This window comes from Aulostomus chinensis, chromosome 12 (assembly GCF_037954235.1).
Source record: "Aulostomus chinensis isolate RoL2024-O1b breed Wild chromosome 12, RoL_Achi_v1.0, whole genome shotgun sequence".
NCBI classification, from domain to species: domain Eukaryota; kingdom Metazoa; phylum Chordata; class Actinopteri; order Syngnathiformes; family Aulostomidae; genus Aulostomus; species Aulostomus chinensis.
Window position 1 is genome coordinate 13,520,604 of NC_141331.1, and position 23,540 is coordinate 13,544,143.

General features: G+C 41.5%; 1 protein-coding gene across 1 annotated transcript; it reads left to right on the top strand.

Moving 5' to 3' along the window:
• The first annotated feature begins 13,900 nt into the window (after window positions 1-13,900).
• klf5b (Kruppel like factor 5b) lies at window positions 13,901-20,053 on the top strand. Its single transcript, XM_086221228.1, has 4 exons — window positions 13,901-14,214; window positions 16,240-17,122; window positions 17,217-17,276; window positions 18,747-20,053. The coding sequence occupies exons 1-4, from the start codon at window positions 14,059-14,061 to the stop codon at window positions 18,923-18,925; spliced, it is 1,278 nt and encodes a 425-aa protein (XP_086077354.1). The 5' UTR covers window positions 13,901-14,058; the 3' UTR covers window positions 18,926-20,053.
• Window positions 20,054-23,540: the final 3,487 nt, after the last annotated feature.

Here is a 23,540-nt window from a genome sequence, read left to right on the forward strand (position 1 = left end):
ATAAGTGAGTAGCCTCTTGAAAATATCAAAATAATACACACGTTCACTTAAGACATACAAATCATGTGAAGGAGGTTCATACCGTGTTTTGTCACAGCTTCTTTTATCATCACATATCTATGCGGCTAGTTTATGAACAGACCAAAGAAATCCATTTCAATAAAGAATCAGGTATGCAAGCCGGGTAAAGCAGTTATTTATATTTTGATATTATTTGTAACATCTGTGCATTTCCTTCTTGAGTCTGCAGTTTTATTATATGTAGAGATCTATATTTCTTTAGTGTCATCGCTTTATTGTAGTGAGGACATGTAATCTAACTCAAGATAACAATTTATAGTTATTGGTTTCATAAACCAAATGAAATAGTGCAGCTCCGGCAATTGCATCACGTGAAGTATTTCTATAAATCTTGAAAAAAAAATGTTCAAGTGCAATATATTGACTTATGATGTTACTGTTTGTTCTTTTTTTAAACTTTCAACAATACCATTTTTTTCCCTCCGTCCTCTTGCTCTTAATGGAAATACCTTTGCAGCCACAAAAGCCTGTTATTGTATGATAAGCTGTAAACGTGTGTGTGTGTGTGTGTGTGTGTGTGTGTGTGTGTGTGTGTGTGTGTGAGAGAGAGAGAGAGAGAGAGAGCCTGGATATCCATTTAGAATTAATAATACAGAAACCATTCTTGTTAATGAAAAAGTGTAATTTATCTGAAGAAGCTCGGAGTCATCTGTGAAATGCAAGATGTCACTGAGCCGGTACAAATGCAGGCTTTAATGAATACATTGACAGCGTGGCGGCATTGTTCTTGACAGTAGAAAATGATGTGAATAGCTTTGCTTGTCATTGTTGTGTAACTATTAATAGATCTGTAATTATGCTGGGCAAATTGTTGATTTCTTTTTTTTTTTTCCTTTTTGAGTGTGTGTGTGTGTGTGTGTGTGTGTGTGTGTGTGTGTGTGTGGGTGTGTGTGTCCTCCGCTACGGTATTTGATATGCTCAGCACAATGAGGAGATGAATTAGGACTAATAAACAGGTCTCATGATTCTGTCTCTAATTGGAGGATCATTATATCTCTTCCAGAGAGATGCCCACAGCTAAAGCCTTTAACAGCACCATTTCAAACAGGACCAAGAAAGAAACAGAAAAAAAAAAAAAAAATGTGGGCCTTAATGAATACTCCTGTGACTTTACACCATCTCTCACAAAAGACAAGCACATACTCTGTTTTTATCTTACACATAGTTTCCTGTAATTGTTGGATTGAGGTGCAAGATCAAGCCTGCTTCCCTTTATAAATCACAATAATTAGAGGTTGGATTTAGGTTAAAGTGCAGATCATTTGAAGACGTGTGTGTGTGTGTGTGGGGGGGGGGGGGGGCTTAAGATTGAACTTGTCCGTCTTTTTTTTGTGATTCAGATGTTTTACAGTATATGTGTGCATTACCATTAAAACACAATGGAGGAGAGCAATTGTGTTCAAGTCTCTAGGTGCCATTTGCTCCCATCAGTGTAGCTGATAGAGTCATTAGAGAGCGTCTGCAGCTCGCCTCTCAGGGTGCCTCTCCTGTGGAAATGGCCCCGTCGCATGGGTGAACAACCTTCACACGGCTCCACGCGGCCTCCCGAGCACTTCACTAAAGCTAATAGGTCATAGCTGTAGATATGGGTGACAAAAGCCTTCGAGATTCAAAGTGTTTGACATTGCATCTAGTGAATTTCAAGTGTAAGTCACGTTGTTGGGTTTTTTTTTTTTCATCCCTTTCCTGCAATGACAGCAAGGTTTTTTTTTGGGGGGGGGGGGGGATTTTTACATTGCCGGTGTGACCTCCATGCTAATGGAGGAGCCTCTTCTTTATCTATTAGTGACCAACGCGATCACCCTTGGACAGCTTGGAAACGAAAAGTGCTGAAATCGTCTAAATGACGAGCAGAAGGATCTGTGGGTTTTTGCATATCACACATCCTCTATGGCTTTAAGAAAAAAAAGGTGAAAGAGGTCAGCTCAATATGCATATAATTTGGCGTTAGATTCGACGTCTGAGTTTTAAGCTTCTTGATGAAAGACAGCTATGAATAAATGTAATCTTTTCTCTCACATGTGGTCATTTGCTGAGGGCTGGGGAAAAGTCTTTGTAGAGTACTGTACGCTCTCTCACTCGTAGTCTTTGTCCTGAAAACGACTGAGCACCGATTGCGCATATTGGTACTCACTAAACAATGTTGTTTTATTGTTTTGTACCCACACTTTGCCACGGATTAATGAACGAGAAAAGTTTGCGCCACACCGGAGAGGAACTTAATTGTTGAGCAAGGAAAAAGCCGAGGAGACGAGGGCAGCCTGTCAAAGGACTGATCGCCATTCATCTGCTAACCTGTTCAAGGTGTGGATGGTTGATGTCCTCCTCCTTTGGTGGGGAACATATGTCCACAGCAGCTGTGCCACCGTGAATAGGCAGTGATTGTATGCTTGCTAACTGCATTCCCGGGAGCCAGGCCAAGTCTGAGTGGAGTGAGCTGTCCCATTTTTTGATACAAGCGTTTCCTACATTCCACCTGAATTATGTGGCTTTTCCCACAGAATTAGCGGCCATTCACTTTGGCCAAAACAGCACTGAACTTAGAACATCACATTTAAAAAAAAAAAAGAAAAGAAAAAAGAGCAGACCACACAGCGGTAAGTATATGCATGAGATGAAGTATTTTAGAATACTTCACCTTATGTATCCTACACCTAACGGCTATAGGAATGAAGCGTTTCATGAATGGAGTTGTGTTGTAGGAGTTTGACACACACAGTCAATGTGGTTTCTGTTTGGAAAGCACAAGAAGTCTCAATAGGAGAAGTTCTTAAAATCAGAGAACGACGGGACAAATGGTGCATCAGTTCAACAGTATTTCTGAATATTAATCAGCAGGGACGGATGAAAACACACTTCTCTATTTTAAATTCCCTTCATTAGTGCAGTGGAAATGCATGCACATGTATTCCCTGTTTATTGTGTGCTGAAATGTTAAAGCACTTAGAGCTGCATAGATTATTATTATTAGTAGTAGTAGTAGTAGTAGTAGTAGTATTTCTGGTTTCCAAATCCTGTTCCAAATGCTTTCAGGTGAAAAGTTTGGGGACGACACAAGTTTCATCATTTCAAAAACTGTCAGAAGTTTAAAGTAAAAGGAAAAATTGCAATTTTTTTAAATGCATTTTTTATCAAACAGAAATGCAATATTTATCAAATAAATGTTTAAAGTTTAATTCTAACTTTGAGGTAGTCATTCATTACTAAGTAATGATCACATGATAGTGACGAGGCGACCTACGCGTAGCTGAGCATTCCCACGACGTGATGACCTCAAATAACTGCACGTAATTAATCAAAGAGAGGCTGGGCGCCATGTTCTATCCTAGGATGCTATGATTATTTTCAAATATGGCATCCATCCCCGTCTACAATAAACTCCAAGCACCTGTAATTGTTATCAGACACTTGCACAGGAAGACGGGGCCTGTAAAAGCAAGCGAAGTGTAAACATTAAAAGGCAGTGGCGAAGTGGAAATCTCATTTCTGTGTGGGCTGATGTTTGATCACAAACAAACAATAGACATCTGCGATGTTTCTGTCCTATCACCGACCTCCATCCCGTGAGGAGGAACAAGGTCAACAGAAGAGCTATGAATGGGATGGCGATCCCAAAATAACACCCCCCTTCCCCTCTCCTCCTCCTCCTCCTCCTCCTCCTCCTCTCTCTTAAACAACACAATCGCACAATCAAAGTCCTACTGCCTTGCCCTCATTGTTTAATTTCTGGTGGCTATCTTAGATATCTCTGCGACTGTTCTTATCTTTGACCTTCAGCTTGTTGCTTTGTCGTCACCCCCTCCACCCACCTACCTGCTCCCAACCCCCCCCCCCCACGCCAGTGCGCCGCAACCTTCAGAGGGGTGTCATTACTCCCTGACCCATTTGACGATCCCCTCATGTGGAATGTGCATATGCCGAATCGCTGCGGATCTGCGCAGTATGGGGTGAGGTGAAGTACTTACAGAAATATGACTTGACACGCTTTATCAAATGGGGAAAGATGAAGACGAAACAGCTGCTGGTGCTGTCGTAAGCAATCTGGCCGTGATTGAATAAAAGTGTCAGGAAAAGGGCCGCTTGATGGTCTTTTGTTCTCCCCCATCCAGCTTGATGTTAGTTTGAGCTGTCAGGAGGGAATCACAGCTGGGTGATTTATCAATACTTGGAGTGACCTTGCAGCCACACTGCTGCTAGTGCGTGCGAGCGTGCGTGCGTGTGTGTTGATGTGTGTGTGAGAGAGAGACTCTCATGGATTAAAAAGACACAAAGTGGAATATTTTCAAAATAGTTGGCACACATAGACAAAGACTTGGCTTGACTTGGAACAAAATTCTCTCTTCTCTTAGAAACAGTGAGTGGATTGTTCTGCCAGCTCGATAAGGGTATTTTTCTCAACATCAGAGCACTCAAAGTACCACCTCTAAATGTTTGAAAAAGAAAGTGTGTCTCTTTTAACTAACGCTGCTTTTGAACTGCTTAAATCTCTTCACTATTTCTTCCTGACATGTCCACACTGGCTTCTCACCTCAGCACTTTCTTTGAGATGTACTTGGACAGCCTGTTTTCACCGCAGCCATTGACTGTCTCTGTTGTGATTAAGCAGATGTTTTATTGCGGACTGCTACAGTCATTACCGCCATAAACCCATCTGTGAAATAGCTTTTTATGCAAATTTACAAAGCATCTGCATAAATAAAGTTCTAATTAATACCTTTCTGCAAACCTCCGCGCTCTTTGATTTCTATAGTGTTCTTAATTGTGTACAAGCAGGTAGAAAGTACAAATCAATGCTCGCAACATGAGAGAGGTTTTATTCTCCGTGTTTTTATTACAGCTTCCTTTTGCTTGAGCTGTGAATAAGTAACAAATGAACGGCAATATTTCACAGGTTTATAGATTTTCGAGAGCGCGCTGCTCAGCTGTTTATGTATATTTATACGTAGTTAGATTTGACAACCCCGACATGGTTAACTATTGACATACCTTTGATTAAGAATGAGCGGAAAACAATTTCAATCAAGGGTAACATTTATGTAAAGTTGCAGCGAGTAGCATTTTTGGCTCAGGCTGTGGGTTACAAGGGAAATAAAACAAAATCTGCTGCTACCGGTTGATTGGGAACTACTGAAGAGTAAAGTTTCTTTGAGAACATTAAGGCTGCTTTATAGATTCCTTTGTTGTGAGGGTGCCAATGGAAGCTCATTAATTTCCCCAGGCTTTTAATGGGGAGCGTTGAACATGTGGCAAGAGTAATCATAGTGGGACCCGTTTGTGTTGCACCTCTGCTAAGGGATGCCATCCTTTTCTTTTGTTAAATTCTCCCTTTGCTACCTAATTAAATGCATTTTATTGTTCGGGAAATTATGTACATCAGTTGATACATATGTGTCTGTTCTGTTGATTCTTTAAAAAAAAACCAAAAAAAAAACCTCCATATCATGCTAGTCATTTTGTTGTACTCCTTTGTAAGCATTTATAGATACTGTCAAAAATATAAATACTTAAATTAGCTGGTGCTTGTGATTTTTGCGATGTGTCGTGAAGATTACACACTGTGGTGGTGGCGTTCTTCTACGGGCTTGAGTACGGTAAATAAAAATGCTGAAAGGCATTTAGCACGAACATGAACTCCCATTACCTCTGGAAAAAAAAGATACATTTTGCGAATAAAGAAAGACTTTGTTAATGATTAAAGGAGGAATCTGAGCCCTGAGTGAGGAGGAGGAGGAGGAGGAGGAGGAGGAGGTGGTGTGTGTGTGTGTGTGTGTGTGTGTGGGGGGGGGGGTACAGTCAGTGAGGTCAAGGGAAAATGGAGAACGGTTTTATAAAAAAAGAGAGTGGTGGAGTTAAGGCAATGTGTTGCAGTTGTTTGTCTTAATTTCAAGTGTAAAACTTCTGATGATCTTGAGTCACCAGCGTTATCTTTTAAACACATTAAAGGTGCTTTATGTAGCACTGAAAACTAGCTAGATCGCGCCTCCTACTCCAAACCAGTAGGGGGTAACATTACCAGAATGTTGGAGCTTCTTCTTCTGTCAAGGAAACAAAGAAAGATAATAGTCCTGAGTTGCAGCTGGTGTTAGAAATAATGAGATTACAGTTAAAGAGATAACGGATAAAAGTAGCCGATAGTGTCTTATTTCTGACAATTAAAGTGGTGGCCTCGTACTGATAATTACCTCTAAAGAATTAGCACAACGTGGAATAACCTATAATCACTGCCAACTATGCTAAATCTTTGAGAAACAAACTCCAGAACATCTACCTCATAAACATGCTGTCTCTCCCCAACAGTATGGAGGAGACTCAATGAATGTCATGAAATCACGCTTAATTATTCCTGGCAAATCAACCGTTATATCTAGAATATCTTCTGGATCACTCATGCAGAACGACATGCACCGAGCCCCTAATCGCTCAGGGTTGTTGGACCCTCCACCCTCAGTTCCTGAAAATGTGCATTGAAAAGGCCTAACATGAAGAATGCAGTTGGCTAGAGGTTTGCCGGAAGGCCCATCTATGGACGCCATACAAGGAATTTGGTGGTTTAGTTGATGCCATGTCCAGAAAAATCACCGCCAAAAGTTTGCAAAGTCTTTCTTGTTATATTAAATATCCTACCATCAGGTTTGATCAGAATAAGTCCAGCTAAACAAACAGTTACGCCAGTGATCACGTTGGCAGGGGTCATGATGTTTCTTTTGTTGTATGGTTAAGTGTAGCATCTGACTCATCCCGAAGGAGGCGGACCCACCATCACCTCTAAAAATACAAGGTGCTATTAAAATACCGCATGGAAAGTTGCTAGCTTGTTTATTTTGCACAAAGTTCTCAGACATCATTGAAATTGAGACCACGAGGACCTTTTTTTCATCACTGCATCGCTTCTGCGTGACTCCAGAATTCAGAAGGGGGCAAGAGCCGTGTTTAACTTGAGGCCTGTAGCAACTGACAGCTAAAAACAGCTGAACTGTCTGAAAAATGTCTGTTTACAAACTCTCAAGCACATTTTTGGGTAAAATCCACAGGTTTTTTTTTTTTTTAGTTTCTTATCCAGCCGTATGCTCAGTAATCGACCAACGCTTCGATTTGAGTTAAGAAAAAAAAGATAAACCATTACAATATCAGTTTCGGCAAAACCATGAACAAGCGCAGATGAGTTCCTGTGACTGGATGAAGAGGGTGTGGCTTATACCACGCGGACGCTGTGAGTTTGGACAATTTTGCTGTTGTTAGCCATCAGTAACCATTAGCTTCAAGCTAAACACACATGGCTGGCTCCTATTTGCATTCTGTCGCAAAAAAAAAAAAAAAAAGCCAAAAAAAAAGCAATGCAGTATGGGGAAAAAAATGTTTTTGTATACTCAGAACTCCTGTTTGTGAGTACTTGAAACACAAAATACCATTTTTGGGTGTAATATCGCTTTACCTTGCAGAAAAAAAGTGCAGAGGAACTTCTGCTTTCATCAACTCACGAAAAACAAGCACAGGTTTCATCAGCGAGATCTAGCAACTTTTTGCATAATGAATTTAGCGGCTATGCCTTCTCTACACCGTCCATCAGAGCTGCCATCTACGAGATTAAATTATGTCTGTAAGCATTAAAGCTTTGATGCTGTATTTGGGCAGCCCGGGTGCATCCATTTGCAAAATTCTATATAACAAAATTACAAACATGGACACCTATTGAAAATGGCTTGGCTCTAGCTGTTAAACCCAACCACTCCAAACAGTCTGCTGACTAATGCATTTCTAATCATTTCTGTGATCAATGTTAGCTACTGTACAATAAGATTAATCAGCCGTATGCAAAGCAAGGATCACCTTGAACAAGGAAAGTGAAAGAAAAAAAAAGAGATAAAAGGACTGTCTTTAATATTATGGGTGATAAGTGTACAATACAGAAAGAAAGCACACCTGCATTATTCACATTTTTCACGCCGTTGTGTTATATCGCTGCGCTCCCCTCAGCTGTGTTTTGGCATCTGTGCATGGCCATCTCGCCGTTGAATAGCTGCCTGATTATTCTGAATCTAAGGGAATATTCAAACAAGGTCGATAATGCATTCTTCCATATGATTCTCCAGAGCTCGGACAGCTGTTCAGCAGCTTTCAGTGGCATGTTCAGTGAGGGACAGATTTCTCTGTTCAATTAAAAGGCACCATTAAAATCGAGGAGAGGTTTGATAAATGAAGCAAAGATTTAGTCTGTCTTGAATGGAGAAATAATATAACTAATGAATAGCTACACTACATACCTGTACTGAGTGACTGGCAAATTAATTTTTAACTTAATAATCAATGCTTGCACAAGATTTGGAACTGTGTTGAAATCTGCTTCTGAGAGCTGACAAAGGCTGCACTATATGAGGGGTGTCATTTACGTCTCTGGACTGTCAGTAACTTTGTCATGAATGCAGTTGTCCAAATCAAACGGATTACAAGCGGGTCAATTTCACAAACCTGTCCAACAAAATGATACAGGCAGAATGAGAAGAATGTGTCAGTTGTATCAGACGAGAGGAATTACTGGAGATCAGTGTCTCTTTGTTCCTCTCCGTGTGGCCACACTGTGATCGGAGAATGTGGAGTCGTGCTGCCAGGCCGGTGTCTTGTAAAGTTTCAACTGGCACATGAATTCTTTCAGTCTGGTTCTCCAACCCCATTAAACCCCCCCCCCCCCCTCCCCCACCACCACCACCACCACCACAACCCCACTCTCTCGTTTTCTGTAGAACAACGAAGAGGTTGTCCGTCCAAGGGCACACCTGTAAGGTGCGGACCCTCGACAGGCTTACCTCCCCGGCCTCTCCTGCAGAAAGCAATTATTCCTCCCAGAAGATAGAGCACTGTCAACTTCAAACAGAGGACATTCTTTAGGCAGATTAGAGGAAAATTATGTTTTATTATTAGCAGAATGAATTGGACTCTATTTGCTCGTCTTTGTGGTGAAATCTAAGACAGTTTAAATGGCAGAGGTATGTTTGGAGTCAGGGTAATACTCTGGTGTCTTTATGAAAGGGCAACAGAGAGGATCAGATTAGAAGCTGAACAGCAAGAGTCTTTCAGAGCGGCTGTGCTATCATCTCTGTCTTCTTGTCTGTGCCTGTAGAGAGGTTAAATTAAATGGCTGTAATAAATGTTTTGGTCTTGCTGATGTGGTATGGCTGGCTATCAAACGAAAACACTGTGGAGAAACGGCATGGTGGAAGATCAGAGCGAGGAACAAATGGAGGGTGGGAGAGAACTATGTCAGCACATTACCAACATTAGAAACGGACTTGTTTTCACTTAAACCTCAATTATAATGGTGGCTCCAGAAACAATTATATTGATGAATGCTTTCTAAGTTACTGTAATTAAATTATTCCATTTAATTAACAAAATATATTGAATTTCTCCCCAGAGAACTGCATTAGCCTCATCTGCTGTTTTACAAACAGGAGTACTCTAATGTTGTGTGCAGTGGAAATGATTCCTAATGCCTAATGAAATGGTGTCGGATCAGATAAACGCTGAACAGAGTCAATGAGCCACGCTTGTAACACAGCCAAACATGAGACAAAATAATAAAAGCAAAAATTAAAAATGTTTGATTTTTTTTTTTCTTTTTACTTCATGTTCAAGGGCAGGCTTTGTAAAACCAACAAACTTAATTTAAAAGTGCCTGTTAAGTTCAATGAAATATGTACGTTATGTAGGCGTTTTAAGATAATTGTCTTTGTATCAATACAGACATTAACAATATCAAAAAAATCTAAATAATTGATGTTTTGAATTTAAATTCTGCCCGATTTCAAAACACATGTTCGCATGGAGAAAAAAAAAAAATCATTAAAAATCCGAACAGCATTTAATAAAAGAGGGTGTTTATTGCATATATTTGCATCCTATTCCTGCCGCACTCACTGGTTATAGAGGGTAATTATACACAATATAAAACTGGAATGCATTAACTGTGTTACTTTGATGGTGCAGCAGTAAAAAGCCCGTTTGTGACTGAAGTCAACTGAAGCTGACCATTGCCCTCTGGTGGGAGCGCCGAGCACCAGTTTTAACACAAAATACACAGCGTAATTAAGATTTGTGTGTGTTTCTTGTGTCGAACATGAAATCATTGTTCAAAGATATGAATTCTGAACCCAAATAGAGGCTGTTACTTCTATACCTTCAACACACCCAAAATGGCATTAATTATGAGTTCTATTACCCTTTAAAAAAATGTAATATAATAATTAGAAAGCAGTGCTTACAGTAGCAATGTGCTGCATGTGTTTATTGCTCTATCCCCTCTTGGCTTGTCCATATTAGTCCATGTGAGAGGAGAGAGGAGTTGTGATGCTGTAAGCACATACCGAGCATTCTCTCTCCTCTGCTGTGCAGTTGTTGGGCATATTGTGAGGTTTTAATGTGGGGGTTATGAAGGGGCGGGTGGGCGAAGGGGGGAGGGGGGGGGGGTGCTCGGCTCACATTCGCTGTACAGGAAGAGCCAAGAATGACAGTTGCTGCTCTCAGGGCTGAGACATTCAAGGATTTAAATTGCACTTTGAAAGGTCATCACATGACAAGACCACGAGTCAGCTCCCAAGTGGATGACAGGGAGCCATTTTAACAGAATTTTTCAATAGTTACTGGATGAGATTTCAGAAGAATCCAAAATGTATCATTACAATTATTGTTATTATTGTTATAAAATCAAACAAGTGCAGAATCTGATGATAAGACAAAGAACAAGTGATGCCAAGGGTCTATCAAAATTGTAATCATGATTCCAAAGGTGACAAGATAAATAGATGTAACAAATAAGTTAAGAGAAACCTGCTATGATTTTAAAATTTGAATAAAGGAGGGATCTTTGTAAATCCCATGAGATCAGTGAAGATCTATTGATGCCAGTTTTAGTCACTCTTAAAATCAATCACTCTCTCTCTCGATATGACTCAAATATATGTGTGTATATATATGTATGTGTGTATCTATATACATACTGTATATACATGCATACATATATATTCTTTAGAATTAGAAAAATCATAATTATAAGTCTTATTTTTGAGATAAATGGTTCTGTCGTTATTTTGACCTAACTTAATATAGCTCATCATTTCAACTTTTGGATCTCAAAAGTAGGACCTCATCATTTTGACATTTTGTTTCATAATTTCATATTTTCAGTACAGATTAGATAATGAGAGGAGAGGAGAGGAGAGGAGAGGAGAGGAGAGGAGAGGAGAGGAGATGAGGGTTCTATTTATATGACAGCCAAAAGAAAATATCAAAACAGGATTATTTTCGTTATGTTGGAAAACGGTCGCAAGATTACTCTTTATCTTCAAATTATTATTTTCACGTCATATTTTCTTTTTATACCATAATTTTTACTTTATGTGGCAATATTACGATCAACCATTTCTTATTGTTTTCTTCACTGGCAGAAATGGAAGTGTGCACCTGAGGGGCCTGTACATCCTGACACCCTCTCAAACTCTGTAATAAAGAGCATGAAGATATCCAAATGTCAGACAAACTTACTGAATCAACCATTTCTGCAGTATTTTAGGTTTCACAAATGACCTCATCTGACCTCACAATCAGTCACACGCGTTGACATGCTCAGGTGAGCCAATGCCACATCAAGTTTTTGGTTTAATACATCCAGTTTCAGCATGCAGTATTGGTACTTCCTTTGAGATCGGATGCTACTTCACAAATTTAAATCGGATATAAAAGAAAAAAAACCTTGACAAGTCAGTTGTCTTTTGTTAAGCAGAAGTATAAAGCTGCTGTCACTATGATCTGAAAGATCTCTGGAGGTTGGATTACTGATTCTTTTTCATTGCTTCGACAAATATCTGGAGAATTTCCAAGGATATTAAGACACACAAAAACAAACAAACACAAAAAAGCATGTCAAAATTCATAAAAAAAGAGGTGTTTCCAAGGAATAAAACTTGATCCGAAGTGAACGCAGCATCTGATAGTTTGGCTGAAGTCTAAAGTGCCTCTTCTTCTTGGTCCTGTTTGAGCTTCATGTGTAGAATGTTCAACATGTTTCACATTCACTGACGAACGTACACGTTTTTTTCTCTGTTCGTTGAAAATCTGATTTTAAAGGCCAGGTCAAAAGATTTGAGACATCACACAAAAAAATCGCATCCCCATCCAACATTCAGCACAAACAACTGCAAAACCTCCGGCGCACAAACGATCGGGATGGACGTGAATGGAGACGTCCATCTAGCAGTTGAACACTGGAATGTTTAATGAGAGAGAAGGTTTTGAATTATATTTTCCCTGCAAAAAATAGTTCTAGTATGAGTATATTATTTTGGAATTCTAAACCAACCACAAACAACACTCACAATAATCACTGGCGGGTGTTAGTAAGACCCACTGTGTATGAATGAAACGCTGAGTTATTTTGATGGGCACATCCAATGCCTGTTTATGTGTGCAAGCTCCACTGCTGGCTCGGGGGTGCTGGCATCATGTATGCAGGCCTGACAGACAGCTGTGCTGCAGTGGCGATCATAACATGCCAGCAGGACCCAAGTGAGCTGGGGGCTCGGAAGAAGATGAAAGAAAAGTGCATGAAAAATGATAGTTTAGCAAGTAAAAAATTACATCAATGAAAGAAGATTCAGTAACCTGTCAGAGAAGTCAGATTCACATGTCATGTTTTCATTTTTTTTATGTGAAATTAAGAGAGGCACAATTTTATATGATTCTGTGTCACAGCACTGACCACACGTGCGTTTGCCACAAGTGTCCCACCAAATGTCCCCAGCAAACGTATGGAGTCCTGGAGGAGACAGAGAAAGAGAACAAAAATCTTTGAATGAAGAAAAATAGAAAAAAAAAACGTTTTCATTTGAAAAATGGTGGTTGAAAAGAAAATTATATTGCATCATGTACTTTGTGGGATGTTGGAGGGGGTGCCACCGATTAGTTTGTCTCTCCTTATAACCTCCAAGGCTTCGTAGACATGAGAATGTGTGTGAATTTTTTTTTTTTCATGCAGTGTTTTTGGTGCTGAGGGCCAGGATCTGTTACCTGAAGTCATGAGTTAGGCTGTAGTGATGGGTGCTGATCAGGGGCTCAGCAGTTCTCCCTGCAGGACAGATGATATGTACTGTACAGCGTGATGAACAAACCATCATAATTAACACCCTTAACCCTGTGCTGATATATACTGGATACATATGTGTGTGAATGTGTGTTTTTGTATATATATATGTATATATATATATATATATATATATATATATATATATATATATATATATATATATACACACACATATATTGTGAGAATAATTTAATAACTTTGCCCGTGGTTTCTTCTTTTCTTCTTTTCATCTCCAGCAGTCTGGATGCAGCCAGTGCTTCTGTTGCTGCCCCCTACTGGTTCCTCACAACTCTTCATGCACATATTAAAACTACACTTGGGTCAAGGGTTGCAATTAATTGCGCATATTTTTTTTTTAACAGAAGGTATTTTTCTATCGCTAATATATCAAAACCAATCAGTTATGCTGAGAATCCTAATGTGCATAAATAAATCTAAGTGTCAAACAGAGAAATGTCGGTTGTTATGCAGTGACAGGGGTCTTTTAGCAGGGTGGATGGCAGTTTTGGAGGACACTTGTCACATTCTCATTAGAAGCTGAGCTCCCCTAAAAGTCTGATCCCCTCTAATAATACTAATGGTCTTATTAGTCTTATCGCCACCTGATCACTCATCCACATCCCCCTGATCCCCCTGCTTGTCCTGTTTATTTTGCGCGTGTTCAGCCCCGCCCTGCAGACGCCCCGATACCACGCAGTTGCGTAATTTGACAAGCCAGCGCAAAATCTAAGAGAATGGACATTTGCTTTGACAGCTTTTGCTCGTGTTGATTGTTTCGGAGGCAAACAAACACTGATGCTTCGTGTAGTTTTTTAGAGATTATTAGGACGGGCAGCTGCGCTTCTATGGCCGCTACCGCACGGAGTCATGTGCGGGTTACCTCGGGGCAACACGCGCAGTGTCTGCTGCAAAAACCCGCACCACACACAGCCGGCGGCCGGAGAGCTGAAGACCAGGGACAAGTGCTGTGGGGAACTTCCTCTTTTCATGATGGTCATCTGGTAGGAGCGCCTTTTTCTCTTTTGCATGAGTCAGATCATCAGTGACGTCCGTGTGGTTTGACGTATGAGCGGCTGTTTTAAAGATAAAAGCCAAATATTTAAATGTTCATTTGTTGTCATTTCTTACGGCTACTGACGCCACTCTTGACCGAAGCCCCTGTACAGCTGGTGGATGCTGAGTCTGGGGTGAGCCAGCGGGGCATGGCTGGGAGGAGAGACCCGTCCCCAAAACTTGTGCGGCAACTGCACGTTCTAATTTCAGCCATGTATTTCCAAGCAGCTTAGGCTGTGTGTGTGTGTGTGTGTGTGTGTGTGTGTGTGTGTGGGGGGGGGGGGGGGGTTCGTCTTTGGTATGTGTGGCACAAGTGCAGGCCCCAAATTCATCCATAACAGCATTTAGAACAGCATTTAGGTGAAATGATGCTTCACCACAACAGAAGGAGTAGTTCAATTACTGACATGCCTTTCAATCTAAATGTCACAGGGAAAATAGGGTAAAGACTACGGTGGCCAGGAGGGGACAACTTAGCATCTGAATAATAGCCTACAGGGCTTTTTCCAGGTCCCTGAGGAGGGTTTTTTCTTAAACATACATAGATTTTTTTTAAAGTTCAGTTTAGTATCCAACACGGGTGCAGACAGAAAAGTGTCCAGGGTGCAATTAGCTACCGTGGGTGTCCATCCATCCATTCATCCATTTTCTTCCGCTTATCCTGTTAAGGGTCGTGGGGGGGGGGGGGGGGGGGCTGGAGCCTATCCCAGCGACTTTGGGGTGAGAGGCAGGGTTCATCCTGGACGGATCATCACTCCATCACAGGACCAACACATAGAGACAGACAACCATTCACTCTCACAGTCACACCTACAGTCAATTTAGAGTATCAATCAGCCTTGTCCCCTCCTGATGTCTTTGGACTGTGGGAGGAAGCTGGAGTACCAGAGAGAACCCACACAGGAACAGGGAGAACATGGAGACTCCACACAGAAAGATCCTGTGCTGGAGCTGGGACTCAAACCTGGAACCTTCCTGCTGTGAGGCAGCAGTGCCGACCACTGCACCACCGTGCCGCCCACCACAGGTGTCCATCTCAATTTAATTTGCTAAGGCTAATACGTTGTTATTAGTATTATTATTATTCTGTTCAATATTAATTTTAATGAACATCTCATTGATTGGGCGGCACTGGTACTCCAGCTTCCTCCCACTGTCCAAAGACATCAGGAGGGGACGAGGCTGATTGATACTCTAAATTGACTGTAGGTGTGACTGTGAGTGTGAATGGTTGTCTGTCTCTATGTGTTGGCCCTGTGATGGACTGGTGACCTGTCCAGGGTGAACCCCGCCTCTCGCCCGTAGACGCTGGGATAGGCTCCAGCCCCCTCGCAACCTTTAATAGGAATAAGCGGAAGAAAATGGATGGATCTCATTGTTTAGTTTTTAAAATTTAGGCCTCATCTTCCCCTGATCAGGTGGTATTTTGCATTTTTTTGTTGTTTTGCCAATATTGACTACATAGATCACATTATACTGACACAAAAATTGCTCTTTGCGGGTACATGACTCCACTACTGTTGATGAAAATCGAGTTCCACCACTGCAAATGCGCCACCAGGAAAAGCTACAACAGAGTCATGGAGGAGGCAGGTGTTCTTGGTTTGAGACGTGTTATCCATTCAATTTTAAGTCCCTGCTGATCATCTTGACCAGGGCCGTGAAGTCACAAGGAGTGTGTCCCCAAGCTGAGCGTCTGAATGCCTCCCTCTCCTGAAACACCATGAATGGATTTTATGTCTTTGTATTTTAGGAAAACCTTAGAATCATTGAATCTCTCTCACAGGTGTGTTCGCGCTGTATTGATTCCAGATTTTGGCAGCCTTGAGGTACACAGACCTGAATGAAAACTTGTGAAGGATCTTGCAACTCTTTTTTTTTAAACCACTAATATTTGTATTCCTCAGACTCCCCTCCGGTAACAGAATAATGCACTTCAGTAAGCCACATTGATGATTTTCTTCTCCTTCCAGAGTAAAGCAGACATGGACAGCTTCCTGCCTCAGCATCACCAGGACCTCGTCAGCTCCAAAATGCTCTGCAGAGATGGCGTTCTGATGCTTGAGCCACCTTTCGCCGAGGACTTTGCTTCTCCTTATAGTGTCAACATGAGCCTGCTCCTCCCTGACGTCACATACCTGCCCCCTGGTCTCTGCAAGACCATGAGACAGATCAAAGTTGAGCCCCCCCACTCTCTTATGCACTCCAGCTGTCAGGGTAATGTGGTGCCACCGAGTCACTCAGAGTACCCGGGGGTTTACTCAGCAGCGGACACAGCTAGCAGTAACTTTTTCATCGCACAGGAAGTGCCTGATTTCCAGGAGATTCCCCAGTTTCAGCTGTTGAACTCTGATGTGGAGCAGCTTATTCAGGGACCACAGAACACACTGAGTCTTCCTATCGGGAGCGTCCACGCAGGCCCACTGCAGAATAAACCGGCAAACAGTCTACAGAACGAATGTTTACTATTTAACTGCCATCATCAAAGAGCAACCTATTTGCCACCCTCTCCTCCAAACTCTGAACCCCCGAGTCCAGAGAGTCGCAATCTCTCCCCGCCTCCCTCCTACGAAGCCAGCGTCGCCTCCAAATTAACTTTTCACACACATAATCCCATTGATCTGGAACACACCTCTGGTGTGGCTACCGTACAATGCCTGGACCAGGATTCCAGTGTGGGATTAGCCCCAAGCCCGGGTCCTGGAGCTGGACGGCATCCAAGCCTGACACCAGTTCAGACAACACTGGGTGTCGGCCCCCTGTCTCCAGTGTTGGCCCAGTCAGCTCCACTAAAGTACAACCGAAGGAATAACCCTGATCTGGAGAGACGACGTATTCACCACTGCAACGTCCCAGGTGAGTCGTCAGGGATAAAAGCCCGTTATAGACGCCTGAAACACTAGAAATATGACTGTCTCATGCAAGAACACGCCATATCCTTGTTCTTTAGGTTGCAAGAAAGTATACACCAAGTCTTCTCATTTGAAAGCCCACCTACGCACCCACACAGGTAAAATGTTCCGAGTTGCACTTCTTATTTTTGGGGTTGAAGTGTTATGTTGCCAGGCAGAAGATTACAGATGTCACGCAGAAACATTCTCCCTGCTGTGAGACCTGGCCGACATCTCGCTGTCGTCAAAACACATAAACCCTCTCATAAAAGAGGCAGGGAGAAAGACAGCACACACTGCTATTTCTGTGGTGACAGTTAAGTAACGTGTTTTCATCTTCAAAACTAAGTCTATGGAAGTCTTGAGATGCAAGAAATGTCTGACATTATCCTGGTGTGTTCTCTGTTCTTTCCTCTGATCATGACTGAAGAACAGCAGGAAAAGTGTTTGAGTTCCTTGAATCATTGACCGACCAAGGCCTTGTTTTATTCTCCACGCTTGCATACTCAGACTTGATGGAACTAATTCTGATCAGGTGTTCTGGAACTGTAATAATCTCACATCATGCTTAATCAAGTCAGTTTGTTGAAGCCGTTTTCTGAAATCAGCCCCTGGAAGAAAACTGTAATGGGTAAAAATATGTATCAACACTGACTAACGCTAAAACTTTAGACCGACAAACCTTGTGTTCCCATTGTAAAAGGTACTGTAATGTTTTTTCACCAAGGATAAACCTGAAAAAGAGGGAAAAGAAGAGGAGGGAAGGAAAAAAGATGATACCCCTCCCACCAGTTCACAGATGAATCTTGGCTGAACATATTTTCCTCACCTGGCAAAACTTTCCCACCTGTTCCACAGATGAATTATGAGAAAAATGATCATTGCCAAACATATTTTATCCAGAAAAAAGAGATGCTCACATCCATAAATTTACATCAGTTGCTGATCTTAAAGTTGTAACAACAAAAAGATGTTCCGCACTGTAGCTCCTGTCCAGATACCCACTGTAAGGACTCGTAGTCTGGAACAGCACACGGAGTTGGCAAAGAAAGAAAGAGGAGAAAAGAAAAAGAGAGATGGAAAAATAAAACAAAATAGATACATTTAAAACTGTGATAAATGAATGTAAAACACATTCTTAACACAAAGCAACCCATCATCTGAGTCACTGCAAAAGGGAAACACGCACACAGGTGTGTGTGTGTGTGTGTTAAACATCTCTTATATATAAAAAGAAATATTCTGTATAATTTAGGAAAATAGGGAGGGCTCATTGAGCTCAAAAGAAAACATCAGGTGTGACCTTTTTGTCCAACCTTTTATAGATACAAAAAAAAACCTAGAAATATTTTGGCAAAACCGTTTTGCCTTTTTTTCTTCTTCCGCTCACTAGTTTCATTGATGGAAGGGAAAAAAACAGGAATAAGATAGAGAAACTTTTTTTTTTCCCACTCGACAAAACCTTGTCCAGAGGTCATGAACAAAAAGATCACCAGACTTTGTTCTCACTTGCCGTTCAGGCGCTTCCGTTCCATACTCGCTTAAGAAATGTAAAAGACATTCTCTACTTTTGTTTTTTGTCTCTGAAGGAGAGAAACCATATCAATGCTCCTGGGAGGGATGTGAGTGGCGCTTCGCCCGCTCCGATGAGCTGACCCGCCATTTCAGGAAACACACCGGGGCAAAGCCTTTCCAGTGTGGAGTGTGTAACCGCTGCTTCTCCCGCTCGGACCACCTGGCCCTTCACATGAAGAGACACCAGAACTAGAAACACGCTTCTGCTCATCTCGTCAATCATTTTATTTGCAGTTAAATTGAACTGGTACCTATCAGCAAACACTCAAACTCTGTGGATTGTTCCACTTAGTCCCTGGTGGCGATATCAGCAGTGCTGGCCCACATGTACTTTTTTTATGTCATGTAAAAATATCCGTTTAATCGTTGCCTTACTTTATTTTCATGTGTACGTATGGCCCAACACAGGGGGATGTAAAGAGCTGCATGGATGATGTATTTTTGGAGACCAAAGCAGAAGTTAGCATCACCATGAGTTCCCTCGACCAAAAAGCATATGGAATTTTCACAACAGATTTCATATTTTTTTTTAGAAAAAACGTACACATTTTGATCAGCAAAGTAATCGCCAAAAAAACACGACACTCTTTTTAAAAATTAGATTTGAAGCTTAAATTCAGTTATTAGAAAAGCAAAGCTGAAAGTTATGTAATGAACAAACCACGATTCACCCTCCTGTTTTTCATATTTAATGTCTGCAACAACCTTCGAATTCTTGTTTAACCACTTGCAAGCAACCACCTATTTTAAGACGCGTAAACACTCCAGATGTCAGCAAGGGGTCATATTTACTGACGTATTTATGCTGTCAAACAAAACATTCAAATATCTTGGACTAATGTAAACCACTGACTTCATCACAGTCATTAAAAAAATCCCATCAGCTTTAAGAGGAGGGAGCTGGATGTTCAACAATGCTGGCTGACGTCCAGGTTTTAGGCTTCATTCTTCTATTTGCAAAGGCAAAAATCTTCAAAAATGTAGTATTTGAAATGATGTTTGGTATTTTTTAAGCCTGTATTTGTATTAGAGTTGTTTTTAGTACAAGAGCAACTTTTCAGTAATTATCAATGGATTATTTTCCCCAAAGGTTTTTCTCTGTAGGTCATATCAATACCGTGTCAGAGGGGCTTTCATTCATTTAAACTGAACTGCCATTAAGGAGGAGCTTACGTTGATCTAGTGTTGCCATGAGACAGAGGTCAGTGTGTGTGTGTGTGTGTGTGTGTGTGTGTGTGTGCGCGCGCGTGCGCGCGTGTGCGTGCGTGCGCGCATGCGCACGCCTGCAGCATGCATGTCTTTCTATTCTTGTGTATACAAACCCTTGACAAATACCAACACTATGAGGACATTATGACTTGTGAGGACATTTTGACTGGTCCTCACAACTTTAAAGAGCTGTTTGAAGGTCAAGAGTTAGAATTGGGTTTAGGTCAGGTTTAGGGTTGAGTCGGGGTTAGGCAGTTAGTCGCAATGGTTAAGGTTAGGGTACGGGGCTAGGGAACGCCTTATGGTATCGAGGGTCCTCTCGAAGTTAGAAATGCGTGTATGTGTGTGTGTGTGTGTGTGTGTGTGTGTGTGCGCGCGTGTGTGTGAGAGAGAAATGTGTAAGGGTATAGTAGCTGTTATTCTAGATTGTACTTAACAACTTGTGTATTTTCCAGGAGACGCAGTAGGAGACGGTAAAGGAATACTGTCAGCTGGCTGGTGAGACGTGGTCAGCACTGACTCTAGCACTGCCAGTTACTCTTCACTGACTTTATATGAAGCAAAACAAAAATCAGATGTGCACGAGCAGGAGTTAAAGATAATGATAGGTGTGAGATATTAATGATATTGTGAACGATCTATATTTGTTCCCCTCCACATGGACAAATATAACAGGTGTTAACGTGTCTTTCAGGTGGAACCACTGACAGAAAAATACTCAATAAAACAAGGAGTAAGCCCATTACATCCAAATGCGTCTGCATCTATGAATGTTACATCTTATTTTTATTCTAAGAGAACACGGTGTGCTAATTTTTTTATAGCGATATATCATTTACAGAAGAAGGATCTTGCTAAAGTGTTATTTTGGCTATTTTTTAGTAGGGAGAACTTCAGCTGAGTGTGGAACTCTTCTTTTTCTTTTCCCTGGACGTTTGTTCTCATGGATGGATTGAGATGTGTTCATCTCTTTGTTTTAGTTTGCAAATCATGTCTCAACGTTGGATATTTTGTTCTGCTCCCAACAAGATTACAGCATCATTGGTTTATCTTCAAAAGTACTTTCAAAGCCGTTCATTTTTTTTTTCTTTTTTTGGAGTTGGAGACTGAGCACCTGCCAGTCTGAACATCTGTTGAAGGTTTGGATTTCTTTGACTATAATCCATGTATTCACACTCCTTTTGAAAGTGCCTTTAAATGTTTTCTTTTTCGTTTTTAATGAATAGAAAACAAAGCTGTCCTCTTGGGATGATGTTCTTTTATTATCTAAATGCTGAAATGATCCTATAAATTGGCTCCCCCTCCTTAATTCACAGCCATTTCAATGTATGACCAAATTTTCGTAATAATTTGAGAATACTTGAGCAAATTAGTTGTTATTTTTATTTTTCTGTGGTTTGATAGAATGTATATATTTTGAATCTACTGTTTATGGTTAGGGCACGGTGGTGCAGTGGTCAGCACTGCTGCCTCACAGCAAGAAGGTTCCGGGTTCGAGTCCCGGCTCGAGGACGAGGTCTTTCTGTGTGAGTCTGCATGTTCTCCCTGTTCCTGCGTGGGTTCTCTCTGGTACTCCAGCTTCCTCCCACAGTCCAAAGACATCAAGAGGGGACGAGGCTGATTGATACTCTAAATTGACCGTAGGTGTGACTGTGAGAGTGAATGGTTGTCTGTCTCTATGTGTTGGTCCTGAGATGGACTGGTGACCTGTCCAGGGTGAACCCCCCCCCTCGCCCGAAAACCGCTGGGATAGGCTCCAGCCCCCCCCCCCCCCCCCCCGCGACCCTTAACAGGAATAAGCAGTAGAAAATGGATGGATGGATGGATGTTTATTGTTAGGATTTGGCAGAGCCCAAAGGCTCCGGTTCATACCAAAGATCCATCGTGTGAACTGACCCATCTCAGCTCGACTCACGCCTGCGACCCAGCGCTACGCCGCCGTCGTCTCATCTGGTGACAGCGATATAAACTGGTGTGTCAGGAGTAGGTGCAAGTTTCAGCTCATCTGGTAGTGAATCTTTGTTCTTGACTGGCCTTGAGAAAGATTTGATGAGAGAATATCGCTTTCTCCGGCCAAGGCGGCAGCTCCGTGGAGGGTGCGCCAGACAGTTACTGCAAATACAAATACTTCAACAGAATTGACACACGTGGAAAAAAAATATCAACTGATATTTTGCGTCACAGCCTCACAACATGGAGGCGTCAGTTGTGAACCATGTGGCTTCCACAATGCAAATAAATGTTGGTGTTGAAGATTCGCGTTTGAATGTCTCGTTTGTTAAATATCGTGTTTCGTAAAAAATAGAGAATTTTGTCATTTCATCATAATGTTGATCTCCTTCCTAGTTTTTATGTTTTGAATAAGAATTAGCATCAATGGCCATATATGTGCACACGTACAAGGAACCTGACCTCCCATCTATCGTGTTTTCATATATTTTTGTAAGTGTAGGAGGGGCAAATATGAATGATGTGGATTTAGTCATGATTGAATCAATCAAACGGAAACCTGAAACGCAGGCAAAAACATGGTGGAAAAGCATTTATACGGGGACGTTTTTGAAACCATAAGGACTGCAACGTAGAAACATTTGAACACATTCAAGGTAAATTCCTTATGTTCACATAATAAAGGTGCGCGAGTGTGAATGCTCTCGGTAGATTTCTCATGCAGGTTTCGCTCTTCCCAACGCATCGTCCCTCATTACATCATCTTGCATAACCTTGGCACTTAATTCAGGCCTTTGGATCCTGGAATATCAACACATACATTTTCCCGACACACCCTTAACGTTCCACTTCTTGGCAATTAATCAGAGTGCACCAACATTTATTTTTTCCCTTTTTGTTGACTTATCCTAAGTACTGCAGAGCTGCTGACAGAAGGTGCTGAGCGAAGCCGTCCCAACCTGAGATGTCTGAGCACGTCCTGAGCGTCGGCTAACTTCCCCGCGGGAGTTCTTACATGACTCTTATTTGGTTTGAGCTGCTTCTTCTCCTTGGCCGTGCTTCTCTTCACCCTACCTTCTCACTGTAGGCTCCTGTGATACATGACAGACGTAATAAACTGCACACTTGTGTGGTGGGGAGGGAATTGAAACCTTGTTATTGTAATCATTTGACTCCTTTGCTGGCTGACAGAAACATTCATTCACAGGCAGTTACACTGTTCAAGATGTTCTCGGCCTTTTCTTTTAAGCGCAGCTTTTTTTCTCAGAAACTGTATTTAATACAGACTGTGCGAAAACACACCAGCTCTTAGAATACCATCCTTTGTTGATGCGAGGTAATAACGAAACCACATGATATCACACAGTTGTTGTTTTACTTGGATGTTCAAATATTTGTTGGAGAGAGATTTTTGTGCTCGTGGAGTTTATTGAAACAAGTAAATCTGTGGTCGTCTCAGGCTGTTTTTCCTCACATCGTAGCGGTCGTATGCTGGGAACATGTTAATTTCAGCTGCTACGTCCCATCGAACTACAAAAATTTAAGTAAATGCAACAGAATTTGAAATAAGAGGGTACAGAGTAAACTAAATACAAGAATACTTGTAAATACTTAACCTTTTGGAGATAATTGTCTTCTTCAAGTGAGAC

Excerpts from the sequence above, each read along its gene's own strand:
- klf5b (XM_086221228.1), top strand. The coding sequence starts at position 14,059 with ATGGCCGCTACCGCACGGAGTCATGTGCGGGTTACCTCGGGGCAACAC. Across the intron at positions 17,123-17,216 it reads TCACCACTGCAACGTCCCAG|GTTGCAAGAAAGTATACACC; the intron begins GTGAGTCGTCAG and ends CTTGTTCTTTAG. Across the intron at positions 17,277-18,746 it reads CCACCTACGCACCCACACAG|GAGAGAAACCATATCAATGC; the intron begins GTAAAATGTTCC and ends TTGTCTCTGAAG.